Source organism: Scaptodrosophila lebanonensis, unplaced genomic scaffold (genome assembly GCF_003285725.1).
Source record: "Scaptodrosophila lebanonensis strain 11010-0011.00,11010-0021.00 unplaced genomic scaffold, SlebRS2 tig00001410-arrow-pilon, whole genome shotgun sequence".
Taxonomy (NCBI): Eukaryota; Metazoa; Arthropoda; class Insecta; order Diptera; family Drosophilidae; genus Scaptodrosophila; species Scaptodrosophila lebanonensis.
The window spans coordinates 7,373,605-7,397,399 of NW_022060738.1; the positions used below are offsets into that span (position 1 = coordinate 7,373,605).

A 23,795-nucleotide genomic window follows, 5' to 3' on the forward strand; every position below is an offset into this window, starting at 1 on the left:
TGCATAAAATGGGGCCGTATTATTAAAAAATGTTGCCGTATTTTCCCCATCTTGGCATAACAGATTTCATTTGATTAAACGGGCACACTAAAAATTATTTCACTAACCACAGCAGCCCTTTCTCGATACGGAAGCCAAAATTAAACGTCAGTCAGAAATAAATCATTAGTATTCCATAGCTAATAGCGAGCAGACGCTCAAATTCAATATTTTTGATTTTATTTTAAAATGATTATATTTTATTTGTATATATATATTTTAATTTGTTGCATAATATACATAGTTGAACTTTTCTTTTGGGACAAATGATTTTAAAACCAGCTAGCAATATTTATTTCATGAAACCTGCCATCCTCCTTTTGCCTTAAACTAAATTCATTTCAATGGTCCTCGACTACCATCGCTAGTCCAGCTAGTAATGCTTCGCTTTCCGTAATTTGCTCGTTTTCCAGTTCCAAATAGCAGATGACTCTGTCGCGTTGGGCCCGCGAGTACAGCGGCAGTCTTAGTTTTGTAGACCTTGAAGCCTGGTCTGTATCCAAGGAATATTTGTTGCCTAAGGCCTTATTCTTGTCCGATTTAATTTGGTCTTCCGTTTTGTAAGTTAAATAAAATTCGAACGATTTTGGCTTTATTCCATCTGAACCGTCCAACTGAAAATAATTATTTTATAATTTTTATAATTATTTTCTAGTCTTAAAAAATCTTAAAATAAAATGTAAGCTTCGTTTGTATAAAATTTAAAAAGTCTGGGTTTTTTTTATAAAAGAGAAAGTGATTTAACTGTTTTGTTTTATGTAGCTTTGTTTTTTAAGAGATATGTATAATATAATATAGGTTGATTATTACTTGGATCAAAATATATTTATTTTAGTAAAATAAACTAAAGTTTTTTTAATTCCTAATTTGTGATAATTTTTCGCAAATTAAGTTGGTCTATCACTGGAATACAAAATACTATGTACATATGTACATACATCAGTATTGTGGAAACTTTTTATGTTATTTCCCTCTTGATAATTTAATTTTTTGCGTTTCCTAATGATTTTGTTTCTATATATTTTTAATTATCGTAACATTATTTTATTTTTCCGATGCTTTATTTTTAAAATCTCATTTTTTGATAATTATTGCCTAGGAGGCATTTCTGGATTTTATTGTATTCTTTTTATTGCTCTTGTTATATTGTAGCCCTGGTTGTAATTGAGAATGAAAAATATAATATTTATCGTTAAATACTTCTGTCGCAAAACATGTAATGTAAGTTTACTTATTATTTTATTTTAATAAATATTAATTTAGTTTTCATTTTTACAGCCTTTTTTGTTAGGAAAATTGTTCGGACGAAAAGTTTTACTGCTGTAGTCTAGACACAACCCTTATTAACTGTTTTTCCAATTTGCTAAACTCAATGACTTATTTTTAATATTTAAAAAATTTAATTTTAATTTTTGGCGTATGCTAATTATTTGTGCGTATTTGCAAAAAGTTGCAAATACAGATACAATTCTCACAGCTTTTTAGACGCAATAATTCAAATATAACGGCCAATCTTTGTAGTCTAGACACAAACCATTTCACACACACCAGACAACCCTGAGTGTTGCAGTGCTACCTAGCGCAGAAAAACGCCGAGGCCAGTGCTGCCATACCCTCTGCAGACGCTGCTGCGCCGGAATGTCAATCAAATAAACAACAAAAAGAGAAGCGGCGTGAAAAAAGTAAAACTGCAGCGAAATATATGAAAAACGCTGCTTAAATGCTGCTAAATTAAAATTAAAACTGAAATACACAAGTGCGATTGAAAAACAGGCAAACTGGAGGCGCATTTTATGGCAAAAATGGGCAAGGTAAGCCAAAAAATGAAACAAAGCAAAAAACAAAAAAAAAGAATGCAAAACGAGACGACCAAGCAGACGAGTGGACGGACAAAAGACACAAACACCATCGTCGAGGGCAGGACGAGCGAAAGTGTAAGCAATAGCTAAGTGGGGGAAAACCAATATATCCGCATCTATACGCACTCACCTTAAGCGGTGCAATATGCAGAACAATACCGTCGTCGCCTCCAGCGACCGCCTCAGTAGCTCCCACACAAACCAAGTGCAGGCATTGTGCCGACACGCCGAACGTGTGAGCCTGCAGCAGTTTGAGACAGGCCAGCAGATTCTCGCAGTTGAAAATGTGCACCAGGTTCAAGGATGTGGCAAACTTCACGTGCAGCTGCTCGCGATAGCGACGCTCCGCTTCCGAGGCACGCACAATCAAGCCGCGCAGGTAGTCCACCGCAGATGCAGGTCCCGGCCACAATTTCTGCCAGGTGGCTGGCACCTGATCACGATTATACGCATTAGTTGTTATTGTAGAAGATAGAAATGTGATGGTGGCTCACCTGGTGCTCGGCCAACGTCTGCAATGCATTGGCATCCACATTTCCAGCCTGTGTTTGGGTCTCCTTTAGCCAGGCGTGCAGCTGGGCCAGTGTCCGATGCACAAGCTTGTAGAGATTTGAGCCCAATTGCAGCTCTGCAAGGACAAACAGCGACCATGGAGAATCCATGCCCAGTGGCTGCTCCATTGCCTGCATTTCGTCGACGGTTTGTGCCACACTACAATTAACTGCCAGTTTACGCCAGAGGCTCAAAATTGGCTTGATTTGTTGCTCTAGTTTCTGTCGAGCGCTTGGCGTACTCACAGCATCGCCAGCTGTGCCGCCATAGTAGGCAGCACGCAATTCCTTGATGACCACACGTGACTGTTCAATCTCACGCTGCTGATGCGCCTGACTGGCCAATCCGTAGATTGCCGGCTCATCCACATCGGGCAGTTTGTCTAACGCTCCATAATAGTCCTGTAGTTGTGCGCTTGTTGGTATCGAAAAGCTTAAACCCAATGGCGTCCAACGATTGCTCAATACATCGGCGCAACAGAATTTATTCAGATAGCTTCTGAGCACTTCCAGATCCCGTGCATTATCCACACGCCCGCCATAGGCCACAGACTCGCAGAGACGCTGCAGCAGCAACCAGTCGCATCTTCCTCCGGCCAGCTGCGCATCCATCCAGCTGAGCACGCCCAGCGCCGCCTTCAGATCGGCCTCGCCAAACTCGTAATATTTGGACCAGCCTTGGGGTACATACTGACGTCGCTGCTGCAGCACCGCACTGAGCAGAAACATAACCACTCGCATCTTCAGGCACTTGGCCTGTTGCTGTTTGTTACCCTGATCGAGCTGCATGGCTGCATAGTTCTGCAGCATTCGCTGTACTTGCTGCTTCAAGCCTCGCGGCTGTTCGTAACGCACCTTCAGACAGCGATAGATGGCCGCTTCGCTGAATCCCACCGTCGATTCACATACCAGCCAAAGGCGGAAGTCCGGCGCCTTTGTCATTTGGCCCAGTTCGCGTTCCAATTGTGTAAGCCAATGCGGCACCAAATGCACATTCTTCACACACAGCCATTGACCCTGGGCGGCCGCTTGTCGCACTGCCTCCAATGCACGCTGCTCAATGCCACGGCCTATGGCCAGTTCCTGGTATTTCTTGTCACCCCATTTTCGCAGTGCCGTGCTCTTTAGCTCCGTTGCCGGATCATTTTCGGCCTGCGTAATCATTAGTATGGGACGCTCGTTGCTACTCTCCTCGAGCAGCTGCTCCACACTAGGCTGCACGCCGGCATCGTAGGCAATGCCAAGCAATTGGTTACAGGTGCTTCGCAACTGGGTCACAATCAGATCTGGACGAAATATTTGAGCCACGAGCACACGTTGAAAGGGCGAGCTAATGGCGGCTGTAAGTAATTGGATAAATGTATGAGTTAGTTTTTAAATTACCCCAAACCTCTAACTTACGCAGCACATCATCCGTTTGCTGTTCAATAAATCCGCGCCACACGTAATCCTTGTTCAGTTGCAACTGGTCCTCCAGAGTAGGCAGCTGCTGCAATAGCAGCGACAACTTCAGCTGAGCCTCACGACTCATGCAATCCGGCAGAGTTCGGCGTCCAAGAATTGAGCTACTGTCGGCAGCACTGCTCATGAAATTTGTCACAAATAGCTCCCACTCTTTGGCGCTAATGCTCTCGGCATAGGCCTGTCGGCATATCCACAGGGAAAGGGACAGTTGACTCGAACGTGGGGTAGCTCTGGCCAAATGCAAATAGACACTGCGTACAAGACGCTCGTATACACGCGTTTCTTGTTCCTTCTCCGCGTCTAGCGTCCGCAGCGCTCCAAGGAAGAGTTCAATGTATACCAAAGCCGATAGTTCATAGCCCAGAATTAGACCCGTATAAAATGCTGCTGCCTTTGCGCATTGGGCGCGCAGTGGTCCGAATTCGGCCAGCAGCGTTTGCCTTACCGCTCCGCTCTTCTTTAGCGCGTCATCGATCTGTCCGCTGCTTTGCTTCACTTCCTCCAGCGTGCGAAGCAGCTGCTCGTTGCGCAAAATGTCTCCTTGGGCGCTGGACAACTCCTCCAGTAATTGATTCTGCAGCTCCATACGCTGCTTCAGCAACTCACCCTCTTTTTGCAACAACTCCACACGCTGCTGCTCCAATTGCGAATTCTTTAGTACAATGGCCTTCGACAGGAGCTGGTCGCTAAGACCCGCAGCAGTGACTGTGAAGAGCACAACATTTACAACGCCACGAAACTCCGAACCCATTTGGAAGCGCGGCGCCTTGCTGCACAGCACCAGTTGGAAATTCTCATGCAAGTCCACCAGTTTCGTGCCCACCTCCAGCTGCCGTTTGTTAAAGCGCACGTAGGTGTGGCCCTGCACCAACTGCAGCAGAGGCGGTCGTAGTTCCTCGCAGTCTACTACCAGAAGCGTTTTCCCAAAGCGCACGGCCAGCTCCAGTTGATAGGATAGTCGTTCATTATTCTGTGTGGTTAGCTCGTAGGCACGTCCGCTACTCCGTAAATGAGCGGCCAACCAGTTGGACGCTGTCTGAGTGGGATCCAGTAGTAAGGGCACGGCACAGCTGCCAAAAGGTAGTGAGAGCATTTGCCTCAACAGTGCAGCATTCTCGATGATCTGCACGTCACGCGCCAGTCCCTGACTCTCCCAAATTATTTGCTCCTGTTCTGTGATCAGCGCCTGACGTAAATCAAAACCGCTGGACAACTGCATTTCGGTACTTAACTTCTGCAGTAAGGAACTGCAAAAAATGTACAAATTAAAAATTTCAATGAAATATATCAATGATTTGGTATTCAGGCACCAATCAAATAATTATCCCTGATAAAGATTAGATCCAGAAGAAGGCGCTCCTTGGCTTGCTAATAAAACGTTAAATCACAATTTATACGTAGTTATATGTAAAATATATTTTAAGATAAAATGCTAAAGTGGAACAAGCATGCCAGTGAAGTATCCTGTACCCAACATTAACTTCCGCCACTGAGTTATATGCGTCCACAGCAATAATAAGAAATATGAAGAGCGATCCCGAAATCAAACAATACAATTAACTTGTGTTGCCTTGGAATAAGGATAGTATGCATTCCAAGTTTGGTCCATGTGGGCTAAGCCATATCCAAAATCCAAGCGTTCATCCAGACAGACGGACGGACAGACGAACATGCCTAGATCGATTTCTCTCATCACGGTGATTAGGACTATACATATGTCTATGCATAATGGGGTTGTAGATACTTCTTTCTCCTTGTTAAATACTTTGTACAAGCCTATTTCTTACTGCTTTTATCCTTCGATAAATACGATACCATATACATATCTTCTATATAACATATGGCAGTACTTCTTTTTCCAAAAACCGCAAGAACATTGCAAACCTTGCATGCCTTGTACTAGCCCCTATCTCTGCCAGAGTCCTTATCTCATGTATTCGATTGTAATATAAGTTGAGATTATAAATTTTAAACACATAAATATAAAATGTGTGATATCTTAATAATCGAAAAGATAAAGTTTTTGATACAAAAAGTGATTTTTCCCTGATAACGCTTTGTAAAATAATGTGGCTATTTATGTTTTGTAATAATCTGGCCTGCTTATGGATAAGATCAGTATGCCTGGCTTAAGACTTCTCGTCGTTCATAGGCATGCTTATAACGATTCCTCTTGTAATGCTGATCATATCATTAAACAGACCTTTTCTGACTGCTACATACATTTGGCGTTCACACATTCTAGTATACCCTTTTACTCATCAGGTACATCAAAACAAAGGCTCTGCTAATCACTTGTTTGCTTTGTAAGAAACCACATTTTCCGCGTTTGGAAACCGCATCAACTATCTTTTCAGCCACCTACCTGCGCTTATCCAGAGCTAGGCCTGCAAAGTAATTGAGAGCCAACGCTACTAGCAACATCTTTGTGTCAAGGGTCTTGTGTGCCTGCTTCAGCTTGGCCAGCTGCTCACTCCAAGTAGCATACTCTGCGCTCAGCTTCTCGACCAACAATTGTGCAGCTTGCAAAGTACCACGCGCCTCCTCCAGCTTCAGCTCTAGGACGGCGGCCTCTTGTGTGTATGTCTGCAACTTAGCCGATAGCTGCTTAACACGCTTATCCACATCATCAAGTCCGGTGGCAAGTTGTTCCATTTCACCTTCGGCTGCCTGCAGATTGCGTTGCAGTTCTCCCTGCTCCCGCTCCAGAGGCTTGATGCTTTGTATAACTCGTGCATATCGCACACTAGCTTTCACCCAGGCGGCCAGAGGTGCTGCCGCAGCCGAGGCTCGTTTGGCGTTCTTCATTTCATAGGAATCCCCTTTAGCTGCCAGGAGACGCTCAACCGCCTCGCAGTTCTCGGGACTGATGCGCGCTGGATCCAGCGAGCGTATATCCTCCTTGATGCCACGCTTGGCCAAGAACGTTTTCATGCTGTTCCAAGAGGTATCGCGTATTCCCATCAGTCGGAGCACGCCCTCGAGTATGTCACGCACTGTCTCGGGTGGGGCACGCAGCGAGCGAATTTCGGAGAGAGCCTCGGACTTGATTTGGCCTACGGCAGTGCTCGCCTCCGCCAATATGGGTTCCACCTCAGCCAGCTCTTGTTGAATTTCGCGTTGTCGTACCTTGAGCTGTTCGCTGCTCTCTTGGGTCTGCTTCTTCAGCTCCAGCATGCTGGACTTTTGCTCGTTCGCATTTCGCATGGTGGCCGAAATCATTTCGAGGGCTTCATTGGCTAGCTTCCGCTTTTCGCCAAGGGCCTGCTCCTGGGTACTCGCGTTGGTTTTTAATGTGTCGACCAAGGCGTGGGCAGCAGCTAATTTGTCAACGCCCAACTGTAGCTTGCTTAGCCGCTTGTCAATATCCGAGGCGGCGTTGTCGTACAAATGATAGTAGCTGGTTATCAATTGGTAGTAACGGCAGGGTGCCTGCTCCGGTAGCAGATCCTCCACTGCATCCACAAAGTAGCTGCACACAGGCACTTTTCCCCCTTGTCGGCCTTCGCCCAACACTTCGATATACTTTTTTGGCAGCATTAGTAAGGTTTCTCGCGATGCAGGCCGCACATAGAGCACGGTCATCTGACGATACAGTGCCGGACAGTGGTTGAAATATTCCTGCACTTTCGCACTACTTGGATCCACAACAACAACTAAATGTAAATTCTCTCGTGCTCCTGCAGAATTGAGACGTGGTTAGCTAAAATTCTAAACAAGCCATCTACTATCCACTTACGTTTCATAAAATAGGCACCCAGGGACTCTTGATATCCCTCCAACTGCGCTGCCTGTTTTAAGGTGCTGGCTACCGACTCGAGCTCGTCACCGAATAATTCCAAGATCTCGCTTCCCTCCAGCAGAGCTTCAATTGGTTTTAAAATGTCCGGAACGTAGCTCAGCCAACAGTGCTCGATCAACATATAGGTGTTCTGCTGCTCTAGCGCCGCCGTCTGCATCGCCAGCTTTAGATCATTATAAAAGTCTTCCAGAGCATAGCTCTGACCGCCTTGCAGGGGCAACACTTTTGCCTGCTGTAGGGTGGCTGCGACGTATATGGCATCCACATGCCTTCCCCCTGGCTGGCCAAGTATAAGCTGATGCCCATCCTGGCGGACTAATGTGCGGGCTATATGGGCTGTGTAGTGGAGTAGTTCCTCGGTAATAGGCGCCACAATGTTGTAGCTCTCAGTATCTGTTAAGGAAGTGAGCATTAGACTCTATATTAACATTATTTAAGCGTCCATTAACGATGAATGCTATCACTTTCGCTCTATTTTCAAAGGTTAGAGATTTTTATTTTTTAATATATTATAGCAAAGTATCTTCTTTATGTAGCCGTTCTATCGGTTTTAAAGTCTACTTCAAGGTAATAATGCAGCAGTTGATATATGAGCTGCTGCCTTAGAATTTTATAGACAAATTTCTTCGCCTACCTATTACAAGTCAACGTTTTCTGAGCCAACATTTTCTGTTTTTTCTACCCATTCTCTATGTACTTGCAGTGGATGACCCCTGAAGAGGAGGCACGCCAAAAGTTCATCATGCGCGAAAGGGATCGCGAGCGAAAGCGCATCAAACGTATGAATCCCGAATATCGGCAAATGGAGCGGGAACGTGATCGATTTCGCAAGCAGACGCCAAGACCGAGTGTAGTTATTCCAATCATATATTTGGTTTTTATATCTTTATCCGGATTTGTCTTGTAACGCTTGGGGCAAGCATAGAATATTTGCTAGCATTTTGTGGGGCTGCTATCCAGTTTTTGGGACATTCTTTTATGCAGTTGGGTATATTTTTATATTTCATTCATTTCTAGTAGGAGCTCTCAGCAGTCCAGCCTGTCAGTTCAACCCCAGATTAAATCTTTGTTACTTACTACATATCGTGATTTGGCGTTGCACCTCATCCAGCCATTCATCGTGAGTCAGACCATATAGCTTTCCCAGGGACTTGGGAGACTTGGGCACGTAATAGATTTTCTAATCAAAACAGACGCATTTTAGTAACACCCACAATTGTTGAATGTAGCTCACCTCTTTTCCATAATATTTACGCATTGTTTGCTTAAGGATGCCCTCAAACTGCTGCACATGTTCCTCAGTAGCCAGGCGATCCTTGAACATGGCCAACAGCTCGCAGTGCAAGGCCTGCAATGAAAAGTCAAACATTAACAACCCCATTAATCAGGCACACGCACTACACCCACCTCGTTGAAATCGCCCGGCGGGTAGTACGAGAGTGCGTCCAAAAGCTTCATAATGCATTTCGGACTGAATTGGTAGTGCCCCTGCTGCTGTGACGCGGGCGTGAAAGTAGCTTGCAACTGCGAAATCAGACAAGCAATTAGCAGAAACATAAACAAGTGCATTTGCTGCAGAGGGTGCCTCTGCGCTCCTCACCTTGGCGAAGAACTCCATTAGACACTCGCTCACATGCTGCAAATTAGTGGTGGCAGCGTTTGTTCTGAAATACGCCCCGTTGCCACAAAGCAAAGGCTCCATGCGACACTGGACGATGCCAAGCATGTCCGCAGCGGTTGGCTGGCCCACTCGCACAAACTGATTTATCGCCAAAAAGCGAGGCGCAATCTTCGCCAAATTTCCGCTAATAGATGCGCATATTTGGAGCCCACTGACGCTGATCCACTCGAGGGTGTCGGCATAGAAACCTTTACGCTGCACCAGCTGCAGCAGCAGCTCCACAACCTCGGAGGCACCCCAGGCATCCAGTCGACACAAGTCCAGATTTTTTAAAAAGAGCACAACCCGTGCCTGTTTGGGCTTAAATTCTCGCCCACGTAGCCCACTTATTGTAACGCACTGTTGGCGCAGTGTGTTCAGCAGATAGGTGGGCGCCAACTGGGTCGAGCAGTTCACGGTGGCCAACTGATATCCTGAATGTTCCTGCACTGCTTGTTGCAGCAGCAATGTCTTGCCCGAACCGCTGGGGCCGATAAGCAGGAAGGGTGCGAGTGTGCAAGTGTCTAGCAGGGTATCCAGAATGCCCAGATAAGATTTTACTGCAGCTGTCTCAATCAGTTGGCCACCAGTTGACGCCGGCTCGATGCTCCCAACTGCATACTGATCCAGTGCACCACGCCGCTTGTCGTAGTACGTCAGCTCGGCATGATTAGGATTGGCTATGTAGAGATTGGCGCGTTGCAGGACAAATTGCGCAAATTCCTGGTGACGCTCATTGGTCACGAAACCCAAGAGCGCCCGTAGCATGGCCGCACCAAATTCCTCTATGGTCTGAGTTCCATGCAGCTGGAGGAGCAATGCATGAAGCAAGCTGCTGCGACCAATGCCGGGTATATGACTGACACAAAAAAGAGCAACAACAACAACAACAACTTGTAATGAAGTTAACTTTGCAAATTCGAGAGCTTACCCCAACTGTTCCCTTTCCAACCACTCTGCAGCTGCCTCGAAATTGGCATCCAAGTAGCTTTGCAGCAGATCTCCATATGGTTCCTTGGCTAGCTCATGCCTTACTATCGCTTGCAGAGGATAATGCTCGTAGCTGTGGGTTACGCACTAACTGTAGCTAAGGATCAACCCACACTTCCTACTCACCTCATATTAATAATGCCCATGCGTGAAATAGTCGCGGGGGAGGCGTGTCGCACATCGTCCGTCTCGAAAATAAAGTTGATATTGTTGCCGAACTGTATGCGCCAGCCGGAGGGGAGGGTCAGGAGTCTGCAAGGGTTTCAAGACAATACTCGTATTGGCATTACATACGCTTGATTCAATAATTTTCTCACACCCACACAAACAAACACACACACACACTCACGTACAAATCCCAGATGTGCTTCTTGTGCCAACATGTGATACAACAACCGATTCCCATCTTTACTTGCAGCTTATGACCCCCGAGGAGGAAGCGCGTCACAAATTCATCATGCGCGAAAGAGATCGAGAGCGAAAGCGCATTAAACGCCTGAACCCTGAATATCGACGAATGGAGCGCGAACGCGATAGATTTCGCAAGAAGGCACGACGTGCTAACGTAGCATTTTTCCAATGTTTCTATTTAAAATCACACACACACACGCACACATTCCCACCTACACGGCTTAGTCTTAAGTAGCTAGGACAGCGACCTTGGACGGAGCTTAGAATTTAGTTCGTAGTGGTAGAGACAACCTGAACGCTAAACCGACCTTTGCCTCCTACAGATAACGTCACATAACACCGCATACCAAATTGTCGATTTACATTCCACATTTTGCTTTAATAGGTTTTCCCCTCTTCCCGTTTTTGCAGCTGACGCCCGAGGAGGAGTTGCGTCTTAAGATGATACAACGGGAACGAGATCGCGAACGCAAGCGTATTAAACGCCTGAACCCTGAATATCGGCGACTGGAACAGGAACGCGATCGGGATCGCAAAAAGGCGCGGCGCGCTAACGAGGCCTTTAGGCAGCTGGAGAAGCTACGTGATAAAATACGCAAGGAGCGCAAGAAGGGACTTCTAGTGACTGATCCAACCCAATTGCCGCCTGAATTTGCGGCCATTATACCGCCAGTGCCTGTTGAGCCTGAGGTGATTATATCGACGCCGCAGGTACAGCAACAACAAACACAACAGCCGCAGCAACAACCTCAGCAGTCGCAGCAGCAGCAACAACAACCACCAGCCACACATATTCAGCAGCAACAGCAGCAGCAGCAACATCAACACCAACAGCTAGCAGCGCAGCATCAGCGACGACGCAACAACATGTCGCATATGGTGCATGCGGCGGCCACAATTTCGGGAGCAATCAATACCACCACATTGACGCAGCTTCACGCATCGTCGCCGGCGCACGCCACTTCGCAGCATTTGCAGCAGCTGAATAAGTTGCAGCAATTATACCCGCCACCCAGCTTTGCGCATCCCGCCTTGCCCATCGCCAGCGTCACACTCATGCCTCAGCTTTGCCACCCCATACTGCACCAGAATCTGAGCGCCACACTGTATGCGGCGCCACCAAATGGTATCAAGCAGGAATATGGCCAGGAGCCTAGTCTCGGGGTCACAACGTCTGCCTCGGCGGTGGCAGCCGCTCAGGCAGCAGCACTAGCGTCACTGCGACCGCAACAGCAGCCGAGTGATGAGGCTGAAATGGCGCTCAATTTGGAGCCAGAGATAATATTGCAGACGCCCGGTGATGGGAATCCTACGTCGCAGCAGCAGCAACAACAGCAGCAGCAACAGCACCACTTCAACGCCAGCCACGCGCACCAGCAGCAACAACAAGCACAACAGCAGCAGCCGCAACAGCAACAACATCATCTACAGCAACATTGCAACATGTTCCAGCATATGGCGCCCCAGGCGCACATTCAGCACATACGGCCAGCGCATGCGCCGCCACTGCCGCCGCCACCGATGCTAGCGTTGCCACCGCCAGCAACGCATCAGCAACCGCCACAGCAGCAACAGCAATTGCAGCAACAACATGCGCAGCAGTGAGGTGCTAACCGGCACACCTAGATTCTAAGCTCATGTAGCCACACTTTATAAGTTTTTTATCCACCCATACGCACACAGACTCACTCACTTAGAAACACACTCATTAATAGGTATATATAGTTATATGTTCATTGTGAATCGAGCGTCATTTGTAAAATGTCGTTACGTGTTACTTGCATTACGTTACACAACATTATGTGTTAGTGGGCTTCCTGTAATATTTTTAAAATCTCATTTTATCGTTTCTGCATTTCTGTTTAGCCTTTAGCCTGTTTATTTTTAGTAGCTAAGTAATATAGGGGATATCCGTATCCGTACAATATTTGCAAATTTAAGATATGATACATGAAATACATGTAGGTTTAAAGTGTACGAGTATACCTATACATGCATATATACAGCATATATATGGCAAGCAGCAAAATTATACATATTACGAATTTATGCGCAAAATACGAAACCAATATAGAAAACTAAAACCGAATGCCTCACTCTATGGAAATGGGCTGCATTAATCGAATGGATATACTTGTATTTGTTTAATTTATGAAGATTCCCACTCGGCTACTATATACAATGCGGGGCCTTAATTAAAAACCTAAACTTAAAAGACTGATAGCCAGGTGAGTTATCCTCCAGATCCCCACTACTTACTTGTTATCATCCAGAACCGAGTTCAGCGCCTCAATCCACTCGGGGTCGATGCTTCCGTCGCACAGTATCCACGAATGGACATGCGCCGGCTCCTGATTGACCACAACGGCTGTATGAGTGAGGACACCATCCTGCCACTGACGTGTGTCCGCATCCAGACGACCTAGCAACTGCACGCGACTCATTGATTTGGGACTGATGGTGTGCACGCGTATCTGCGTCGAGTTGGTGGCCATTAGCGCCTGTCGCAGCAAGGCTATGACAGTCGACTTGCCACAGCCAGGAGGACCCACAACAACAACGCCCATGCGTTTCTGCAGCTGCTCGTGCAATTGCAACGCCTTCTCTATTTGTGCACTATTTGGGCCCAGGGCGAGGGGGCCGAAGGCAGAGGTCAACGCCTCCTGTAGCGAAGTGGCTGGCGGCGGCTCATCACCAATTTCAGGAAATACCGTTCGTAGCAGCATTTCGAAGCGCGCCACGTCGTGTTGCGCCAACTTTGACATGGTCGATGAGCGCAGACAACGCACCACAATAGACATTTCATCATTAGCGGCCGCGTCGCTGGGGGTGGAGGTCGCCCGCTCATTAGCAACAGCGTTGGGCGCCCTCGCTAATTGCATACGCAACCCCTCTCCACAGACGAGGAGCGTTGTTTTAAGCTCACGGAGTCCCCAATCGTAGTGCCGCTGAGCCGACAGCATTTGTCGGCACAGTTCGAAGAGTTCTACGATGCGCGCAGCCATGTCTGCGGCAGTCGTAAAGCCCTCAACGAAGAGCATGACGCGAGCAATTTCGCCCGGCTCCGGCTGTTGCATTACAATGGGTCGGAATAGCGCTTGAATATTGCCGGGCAGTTTTTGGCGACCACCATACTCAACACCAGCCGGGTTCAAGGTTACAAAAATGCCGCAATGCTGATTTAGTTGAACCTGCGAATAACATTATTTCAATTATTGATGGGAGTGGAGTTCACAAATAAAACATTCTGAACTTAAACAAGAAGGGAGTACTAGAGTCGAGCGCACTCAACTCTTACATACCCTGTACCCACTCCCAAAAAAAGGAAAAATTGATTTTTTTTAAATTAATTACAAAATTTTAAAATATATCCAATACATGCATACTTAAGTGACATATGTGTGCATTACAGAATTAAGTCAGGAATAGCTGCAGACAGAGATTACACTTATTGCTATAACTTTCTTTCTAATTGTCCAAAAATTCCATGGGCCCCAAATTCCGTGAGTTATAGAAAATCGTGATTAGCGGGAGAGTGGGGGGTGCATCGGAAAAAATGAAGAAACTTGTCCTTTCTCGGGCTTAGGAGACTCTGGATACCAAATTTGGTTTTTCTAGCTCTTAGACCTTCTGAGATTCTTGCGTTCATACAGACAGACAGACGGACACGGTCGATTCTTGTCATCCTGATCAAACATATATATACTTTGTGTGGTCTGCAACGCCTCCTTCTGTGTGTTACATACATTCGCAGAAAACTAGTAAAACCTTTCCACCTTTGTGTACAGGGTATACAAATAATCAATTGGCAAGCTTAAAGGGGGGTCGAGACATAGATTACACACTCAATAGGGGGAGTGATGTGTGTGCGTTAAGTCACAGGGTACTTGCAGTTCGTTCTCCAACTTGCACCGTTGCCGCCTTGTCCTTCAGTGCGCTCTGAATGGGCTGTATGAGCATGGAAATGGCAGAGAGTGTAGCCTCCTGGAGCCTATTAAATTCATCAAAGCAGCCCCAGGCTCCACAGCGAGCGAGGCCTGTGAGAATAAGTCCCATCGATTCCGTGTCGACGTTCTGAAAGCACACATAGAAGCTCGCACAGGTTAGACAATGACAAATCACAAGATTAGTTGGTTATGGCAGCTCGTGTACCGACCTCATCACAATTGAAAACCAACACGAGGCGTCCCAGCATCGCACCCAACGCCTTCACACACTCCGTCTTTCCTGTGCCCGCTTTTCCAAAGGGATTACCGCCCAGGCCCATGTGCATGGCCTGTGTGAGTATGAGATAACACTTGTGCGTCAGCCTTGTATGCACAAGTTTGTTGGCATTGCCCAGGAACTCGTAGGCATATTCAAATTCTGCGTAAACCATACGCACGTAAATCTGCCGCCCATCACCCACACCCACACCTCCGCCTTTGCTGCCACCTACTGTCGCAGCTGTAAGGTAGTATCTCAGTTGACACAGCCAATGCCAATCGCTGACATGCATCACATTTTCCTGCACTAGCTGCTCCGCGACAGCTGCATAGTGCACCAGATCGATAAGTAGGGCGCGCAACTTGGAGGCGGGCAAGCTGCCATTGGGAGCGCCTTGCTTCAAGGCGGCACAGTGCGCAATCTCCTCTGCGAGCCGCTGCTGGAGCTTGCCCAAAGCCATGGAGCCTATTGCCTGCTCTGCCTGACGTGTGAAGTGCAAGGCCCGAGCTGTGGCTAGCACCTGGATGGGGTATTTGTTGAGCAGACGCTCGTCAAGAGTTTTGTTGTTTTCACTAAAGTTGTTGTTGTTGTAGCACTCGAATATCTGCCCTCGAAGCGTCTGTTGAATGCTGACGACGAGCTTATTGAGCCAATGCTGAGAAAGAGTATATTGCATTCGTTGCTGCTGCTCAAACTCTTCTACTGCTCTTACCTCAATGTCGCCCGTCATTTCAACGCTTTGATTGAGAGTTAGCTCATCGCCTTCAGCACTGTGCAGCGCATTGATGATAAAGTGTCCTGTTTCAGGACCTTGTCGAATGCCTAGACTGTGGCAGCCAGGAAACAGCTTTCGTATGTGGCGCTGCACAATATCGGCATCTTTCGAGGCCTGACCAAGCAACTCGAGTAGATCATCGTCACCAAGAAAATAAAAGCGCGGAAAGCTGTTGCGCTTATCCTATAAGAGTAGATCATAACACGGCTGTAAGTCTCAAATTTTGAAGTTTCCCGAACACACATTACTTACCGTAATGTAACTCAATAGGTTTTGCTGACAACGTGCCAATTGCGTTTCCAATGTTTGGACAATAACGCTAATATTGTTAATTCGTAGCACTGAAGTAACACGAGGATCCGCTTGTATCTCACGCATCACATAGCGAAAGTCCTTGTCGATGCGCTTGAAGAGCGCCTGCTCCTGCTGTAATGTTCCAGCACCAAAGACCGGCTCCAGATAGACCCAACTGCCATAAAAGTATATCAGTCGTATTCCACTTACATAATTGCCTCAAGACTTACCGCCTCTGGGAGTGACTCAGACTGCTAAGAAGCGTGTCGAGGCTGTTGAGGCGACTCTCCCATAGGGCCGCCTGATCCGAGAAGCTGTCAAAGGCAGCGGAGTTCTTTGCCGACTGTAGTAGCGACTGGTTATCGCCAATCTTGTTGAGAACCTCCTGATAGTCCTTAATAAGCCCCACCGGCTGGCCAGATGCATCCGTACGACTAATTAACTTAAACTGAGCTGTCACCGACCACTGATCCAACTCAACCAGGGCCTGGCGCACAACTTGCTCGGCAGCTGCCTGCCGAACAATGTTAGCCAGCTCGGGGGCAGCCGCTTGAAGTGCATCCATATCGTCGAGTATATCAGCCAGCAGGATACTGTGCAGTGGCTTCGTTTGCTGTTTGTGCAACAGATTGAAAATTCGTGCCCAATGGCGTTCGCTAAGCGCATCCGACTGCAGCTGTTGGAGAACAGGGAGTGCGGCTTGTAGACGCTCCACACTTTGTCTTATGCGTTTGGATGGCAGGTCGATGGATTCATGTACAGAGCTCTCCCAACGGCCAATAAATTCGTTTAGCACATACGGACGTCGACGGTATATGGCCCATTCCTCCTGCATAATTGGCTCCAGCTCGGCTAGGAAATTATCGTACACCTCCCACTGCTTAGCCTGAGAGTTCATCTGGGCGTCGATCTCAACAAAGGGCTCCAGCATATCCGCCGGAAAATGCATATTGAACTTTGCGCACTCGTCCAGCAGGTGTTGTTTTTTCAATTGTATCTGCTGCCAGTGTGCTCGACGCTCCTTGAAGAGCTCCAATGTGGCCTGTTCGTTAGCCTCCAGCTCGGCAATTGTGGACTCCCAGCGTAGCTGAAACTTTTCAGCCTCGTTGCGCAAATTCTGAAGCTGTGTTTGTGCCTGCGTCTTTATCACATCCACTTGACGTTGCAGGATCACAGCGTGGTTCTCCAGTAGGGGCTGAAGCTGCTCCCACTGCTGCAGAATCCCAGCCAGTGCCATCACGCGCTCTTTGCACCAACCAGCGAGACAGCTATCTTTTGCACGCACCAAGTCCAATGTGGCGGCAACTTGCGGAAGCTCCGACATGATCTTCTCGTACTTCATGCCCGATTCAGTGATGCTGCCCTCGTCCATGGGTATGTTTTGCAGGAATTGAAGTGCGCTCTGCAAAAATTCTTGCACCACACCCACATCGCTCAGTATAGATGAACGCAGGCTGCTGGCTAAGGCCTCCCAGTAACGCCGCCCAATTAGCTCGATGTCCGATCGCAAGGGCAGAACATCAATAACAATACAATCAATAGACTCTTCACTGCGCTGCAGTTTGGCGATCTTCTGGCTGAAGTGCTTGCATTCGCGAAAGTTGCGATCCCAGTCATCGGCCTGGCTCAAGTGAATGCCACACAGCTGTTCCACATCCACACAACCCAGAGCAATCCAAGGTAACCAAATGCGCTTAAAGTCCGCGAGCTTGCTGAACAGCTGCGAGGCTCGTTCATAAAGCGGCCCAAAGTGTTGTTGATTCATCGTCACCATGGACCCAAACAGAGTGGTACTCTGATCGGATAATCCACGAAAACCACACGGGCGTTCAATGAAACGACGCAGCTGGGTGTAGTACTGATCGCGTATCTCCTCCTCTGGCGGACTGTAGCAGAGCTCGCGATGCCGGAGCACTAGCTTTGTATGAATGTCGGGCAGCTTATTGTTCATGTCTAGCAGGCCTAGCAAGTACTGGTACTCCAGGACTTTGTACAACTGATGGTCCCAGTGCAACTTAAAGGCGTCCAAATTGCTATATCCCTGCCGCTCCAGGGTCGCAACTAGTTCACGCAAGTGGCGCAGCTCGTCCTTCCAGATTTGAGATTGAGTAAACAGGTCCGTGGACATAAGTCTCATTACCTAACATATAAGGCAGGACATGAGATGAAATGGAAAGTAAAGATAAATTAGCTTAGAAAAAGCAAGTGGAAAAGCTAAAATACTCTGTACATATGTGTAGAATAAATATATACAAGTAAATCTAAAAAAACAGAAGAAAATCATTTCGAAATAAACTTATACTGCATATACAAGTATATTATTTATAAAATGCTTCGGTGGGCAAATTTGTGTGTCTCTAGATCTTATAGTTTCAGAGATCTAGGAGTTCATATAGACAGACAGATATGATAAAGAATATACATAGCTTGTAAGGACTGATACGCCTCCTTCTGCTTTTTACATCTTTCAATTTGAACGATTCTATAAGGTTCGTTCAAAGTGAAGTATACTCGTACTCTTGTCCCTCTTAGGTACAGAGAATAAAAACCGAGTAAGAGGTGATCGAAAGGAAAATGGGAGCACTATGTAAAATAAAAAACAAGTTAGAACAGAACAACTTACGGTTCGCTTAGCCTGCTCATGGTAACCAACCAGTAATGTGTTGTCTGCGGATAGCTTGGACACTGCCTCCTGTAATGTGTTCACATAGCGCAGCACCGAAGCCTCATCCTGCCAGGCAACAGTTTCGCTCTGCACAAGCGCTGCAAGCTCCAAGGCATTCTTTAGCATTATCGGACGCTGGCACGGAATCATGCGGTCTCCAATAGTGTTGTGGAAAGTGGCGATCTGCTGCAGTCGTCGGGCATGACACATATGCTTCGCTGCATGAGTCGCGGCTGCTCGCAATTCGAGTGGCACATTGTAGCCAAGATTCTCAAATTCCCGCACATCTTGGCAGAAGGTGACCAGCTTCGGATTGAAAGTTACGCGCATTAGTTGGCGGCCTTCCTTTTCGAACTTCACCACGGCCTGATCATCGCGAAGTCTGCAGAAAGAATGAAAATGGGGAAAAATTAATTTGCAGAACAAAGATTAGGGTGATAGTAAGCTGTGACAAACCTCAGCTCGCCACTTTTCACAGCCGTGGAGCATTGGCCGGACCATATTTCAAAGTTCGTCCGCAGCAGAGACTCTGTTTCCTCCTTGATCTCTTGGACAGCCTTATTGATCTTTTCAAAGCCCTCGCGACCGTTTATCAAATGGCTAACCTTCTCAATCTCCTGTATCTGATACTGCACCACCTTTAGCCAGCGGCATTCATTGCATATAACCGACAAATGTCCGGTGTCCGGCTCCATGTTTGTATCTGTCATCGCCTTTCGCAGATCCTGCAGTAGAATGTGAAGTGACTGTAGAAATTGCTCGCGCTCGATGGTCAGTAGCTCCAGCACAGTGGGACGCTGTATGAGTGTTTCGTACTTCGAGAATATGAAGATGACCTGCCGCGGATTGCTCAGGTGGTGGTGCAGCTGTCCTTTCAATGCGGTTGCTATACGCTCATCAATAGGCTGCAGCACCTGCTCGAAGTGCTGCAGGGCTTTGTTCCACTTGGACTGACCCAGAATGGAGGTGTCGAAAATATTGAAATCTGTAGGTAAAGCAGGTAATGATTAGTGGGACTCTAGGTCAGACAGCTCCTCCACCTTACCACTGAAAGGTGCATGCTCCTGAAACATTTCCTGCAGCTCAGTGTCGTCGAGCAAGGAGGCAATTTGTTTGTACAGCTGCTTAATATTCCTGATTTCGGTAAGCCGTTCCTTAAACAATTGACCACGTTTGGGCATATGCGGCTCGCCAACCCACGGATGCTTCACATAGTTGGGCCAGAAGAGTCGCGTCAGTGAGTCACACAGCTGTATCCATGCGTCAACTGTGTCAATGCAATGGCTCATCAGATTGTTCACATTAAACGAGGTGAGGCTCCAAATATCTTCGGCCAGCAACTGCGCAAGACAGGCCTCCAGCAGTCGGTTACCAATAATGTCGAGCAAGTCGGCCATTCGCTGCTGTGGATAGTTGTAGGGAAGGCGCCACAGTTCGTCCAATTGATTATGAGCATGGTCGAGAAACTCTTCGATAGTGCTGCCCGCATTGCCATCTCCTTCTATGATACTACAAATATGTTCCTTTTTTATTCAAAGGTGTTATTATAGGAGTGTTAAGTTACCCAATTCTTCTTTCGATATTCTCCAGCATGCCAATAAACACCTGAGCCGTTTCACGATCAAGACGTGAGCTAGACTTTTGTCCGAGCTTTTGCTTCCAATATTTGATTTCATCCTTAATGTTGGAAATGCCTACAAATATGTGCACAAGGGTCAGTTTTTTTTTTTTTTTATTTCCTTTGTACTCCACTTGGGAGTTTTTTTTTTTTTTTTTTTTTTTTTTTTTCGTTTTTTCGAGAGGAGAAAATTTAGGTCATGCTCTCGCCATGAGTGGGGCTCGAACCCACGACCTCTTGTTTGGTGTGCGCATGCGCTATCCACTACGCCACCGAGGCCCCCTCAAGGGTCAGTAGGGCGCTTTTTATATCTTACCTATTGATGTGGGTTCAGATCAGATTCGACCAACAACATTATTTTATGAAACCAACTAACAACCGTTAGGAGCAATCATTTCAAATCAAATCCAACGAAAAGTCGTACAAAGCCTTTAGTTACAGGGTAGATGCCACAGTTCTTCCAAGAACCCTTTGCTGCACAGCTATAAAAGGATCTAGTACTTTGAACGTTTAGAAGACTTTGAAAACTAAAAACAAGTACATAGTCCTTTGTGTAACTGATAGTACAGCAATTCTACTACAAGTAAAGCAGTTCTTAAAATGCGAGAAATTGTGCAACTTGCAACAATATTTAATATTGGTGTGTTGGCTTATTAAGTTCTTTCGCACCTTCAATCAATTTTCCATTTCTCAAATGCCATTTATTTGATTTAACTTACCACTCTGTGGCAGCCCTAAAGTGGAGCCAAGGGACACATGCAAGTTCTCCAGCAGACCGCTTATCTCCGGGCTATATTCGTTGCGCTGCCGAGAAATAAAAATACGTAGATACATATTAACAAATAAAATGCAAAGCTTGCAGCAAAATATAATTGGGAAAATGGAATTGCAAAAATTGAATTATGTGTGAATCCGATTAAAATGTTTTTTTTTTCTTTTCTTCCTCTTTGCCGGAGGCAAACTGGAAAATCCATCCTGCACCTACCTTGGCCGTTGCATGTGGAGAAAATACACGTGAAACGGAATTGTAAATGGACTTAACCAGGCCACCTTCCAGTGTTAATATGCCAAGCAGTGGTTCGTTGGCGACTGAACCGCCGCCGCCGCCGCCACCGTTGCCGCCACCACCTTGGCCCACCTGCGGCACCTTGTAGAAAAGCAAACACACCTCCTCGTTGGGAATGCGATGTTGAAATTTGATTTTACCATCGGATTTATCATGCACGGCCGAGATAACCGTGTGCTCGTCCTGCTCTAGAAACTCCAATATGGCTGCTGTTTGCGCATCCAATTCCGTGCCCGGAATGCGAGCACCAAAATATTCAACTGCAAAAGGCAACAGTGAAGCTTCATCGTTAGATCGCAAAATCGTAAAATGTAATAGTCTAGGACCGCCCTTGGCCCCCTTTGTGCAAATATTGGCCACGTATGCACAGCGAATAACTTTAATCGTATCACAAGTTCCTCCCTTTCCTTCCCTTCATGCACTATATAGTTGTAGTAGTAGTAATTGGATTTACCCGATGTGTTTATTATGAACTTTGTGCGGTGGCTCATAATGTCAGAGTCCTTTAATTGTTTTTCACTTTTCTTAACGTGGGTGTAAATACAATTTTAGTTTTTGCTTTTCGGTCACTTAAAGCTCTCGCCGTTTTTCCACTTTCCCTCTTTATCATGTCATGTCACAACTATTTGTTGTACTTTTGTGGTCGCCACTGGCAACGCGCGTTGTCATGGCTGCCACAGGTAAGTCCTGGGATTTTATACCGCCTTTTGTTTGCACTTGTGTTTCTTTTTTACTTCGATTTGCACCTGTTGTTGCCGCTGGCAGTGCGACACGTGTCGGTCAGATGGGGAGAAAAAGTTAAAGTGGAATGTTGAAGGCAGTCCAAGTTCGGCCGATCTTTTGGGTCACTAATGAAACCAAACACAACACTGAGGTGCTGCACTAAAAATGCCAGCGCCAGTTCAGGTCATTTGAATGCCGGTAATTGAATTGCACGGCCAACAGCAACACCGACAAACTCTACGCCCTTGCCATCTGCGAAGAGGCTAAAACAAAGAACGAAAGGAATCTTAAAATTGTACTTGACATTGTTTAACAAGGTGGGAGACAAGAGTATAAACTTTTGTATTTTGTGCACCCTTTGACATTTACTACTTAAGAATATATACATAAATTATTATTTTTTATGTTATTGTAAGCATATGCAGGTCTGTTCTTAGAAAACTAAGCCAAAGTTTGTAGACATTTGTAGAGTTTGGTTGAATTTTGTGTGAGACCACATAAGCTTTACAAATAAAAAATAATATTTTGTGATAAAATGTTTATGAAAATCAGGTAAAAACTCCTGCGGATATATCCTCAATTACGGTACTTTTTGAACCCCTCCAGCGCTTATTTTTTATATTCATGGCAACAACTAGAGTTAGTATAATTCTATATGACATGAGACACATAGGCACGGGATATTTTTGTATAACTTGCTAAACTATTACGAGAGTTCTAAAAATTCCGTATCTCGATAGAAAAAACAGAATTGATCAACTTTGGTTATTCTAGCTCTTATACTTTCGGAGACGGCCTCGTATGTTTTTTTATCATTCGGGTACAGGGTATAAATATTAATCAGTTGGGGAAAAACAAATGTAAACACACACGAGAGGTACGTATGTTTTTCCTTACACAGACGCACGTTAGTGTATCCTATTCCGATAATGATTTATTCGATTGCAGATTTTAGGTCTGTTTAAGGAAACTTAATATTCAAACTTTTAACAGCTTCAAATGTTTTCCAAAATTTAAGATTAAACTGTATTCAATTTTGCTTCTTATAACTCTTATAATTCCATTTAATTTTTAGATATATTATAAATGCAAATATTTCGAATATTTTTCTAACTTGAAGTTAATACAAGGAGAGCCTAAGGTGCTCGAAATAAGAAAGTAGGACAACACATTTTTTAATCTAACAAATGAACAATATATTGCAACAAAATAAAAAAAATAATATAAATCAAAAAAGAGCGTAGGTTGAGCTCCATCCTATCATATATTCGTATACTAGCTACATATCACTGAATAATTGCAACATCGTTTAAAATCCAGCTCCGCTATCCACTTCCACTAAAACAGTCCGTCAACTCCTCCTAATTGCAAAAACAGCACTGCTAAGCTGAATGCTTAGCCAGACAGCGTGTGATTAATTCAAATACTCCGAAATAGATTTGATAAGTCTGATTGCTGAACGGGTGGATGAGGCGTCAGTTCGACGCTCATTTGGCGGCCAACAAAACCACATGAGTCTAATCTCTTATGTGGAGTGTGAAATGCGCGAAATCGCAAACATAAAAAAACACAGCTTAAAAATTAAAATAAGAACAAAAACCTAACCAAAATGAATCGAGTCGAAAATTGAATGCAGCTGTGCACATTTAACTGAATTAACTGTATAATAAAA

The 23,795-nt window shown here is 45.8% G+C and overlaps 2 protein-coding genes across 5 annotated transcripts; one reads left to right on the forward strand and one right to left on the reverse strand.

Annotated features, from left to right (window-relative positions):
* Positions 1–274: 274 nt before the first annotated feature.
* Positions 275–21,891, reverse strand: LOC115630484 (cytoplasmic dynein 2 heavy chain 1). Its single transcript, XM_030527065.1, has 25 exons — positions 21,855–21,891; positions 21,320–21,660; positions 21,054–21,138; positions 20,281–20,410; positions 19,762–20,225; positions 19,173–19,701; positions 18,675–19,098; positions 16,282–18,191; positions 16,010–16,226; positions 15,695–15,940; positions 14,933–15,637; positions 14,668–14,850; positions 13,036–13,967; positions 10,492–10,617; positions 10,307–10,438; positions 9,316–10,234; positions 9,123–9,239; positions 8,950–9,063; positions 8,793–8,895; positions 7,653–8,108; positions 6,279–7,593; positions 3,851–5,160; positions 2,393–3,789; positions 2,029–2,331; positions 275–653 (listed from the first exon to the last, which is right to left on the reverse strand). The coding sequence occupies exons 1-25, from the start codon at positions 21,889–21,891 to the stop codon at positions 381–383; spliced, it is 12,768 nt and encodes a 4,255-aa protein (XP_030382925.1). The 3' UTR covers positions 275–380.
* LOC115630485 (hormone receptor 4) lies at positions 1,708–12,865 on the forward strand. Of its 4 annotated transcripts, none has more exons than XM_030527066.1 (4): positions 1,708–1,850; positions 8,419–8,565; positions 10,784–10,930; positions 11,188–12,865. In XM_030527066.1, the coding sequence occupies exons 1-4, from the start codon at positions 1,833–1,835 to the stop codon at positions 12,379–12,381; spliced, it is 1,506 nt and encodes a 501-aa protein (XP_030382926.1). In that variant the 5' UTR covers positions 1,708–1,832; the 3' UTR covers positions 12,382–12,865. The 4 variants fall into 4 exon arrangements, with proteins under 4 accessions (XP_030382926.1, XP_030382927.1, XP_030382928.1 ...); XM_030527067.1 differs by having other exon boundaries at positions 10,784–10,915; XM_030527068.1 differs by lacking the exon at positions 10,784–10,930.
* Positions 21,892–23,795: the final 1,904 nt, after the last annotated feature.

What these genes read in the sequence shown, in the direction of transcription:
- LOC115630484 (XM_030527065.1), bottom strand. Translation starts at nt 21,891, where the DNA reads ATGAGCCACCGCACAAAGTTCATAATAAACACATCGG. An exon ending in TTGGAAAGGGAACAGTTGGG is followed by an intron (nt 10,235 to 10,306) that starts GTAAGCTCTCGA and finishes TTTTTGTGTCAG; the next exon opens with TCATATACCCGGCATTGGTC. An exon ending in GGGTGCCTATTTTATGAAAC is followed by an intron (nt 7,594 to 7,652) that starts GTAAGTGGATAG and finishes TCAATTCTGCAG; the next exon opens with GAGCACGAGAGAATTTACAT.
- LOC115630485 (XM_030527066.1), top strand. An exon ending in AGCAGACGCCAAGACCGAGT is followed by an intron (nt 8,566 to 10,783) that starts GTAGTTATTCCA and finishes CTTTACTTGCAG; the next exon opens with CTTATGACCCCCGAGGAGGA. An exon ending in AGAAGGCACGACGTGCTAAC is followed by an intron (nt 10,931 to 11,187) that starts GTAGCATTTTTC and finishes CCGTTTTTGCAG; the next exon opens with CTGACGCCCGAGGAGGAGTT.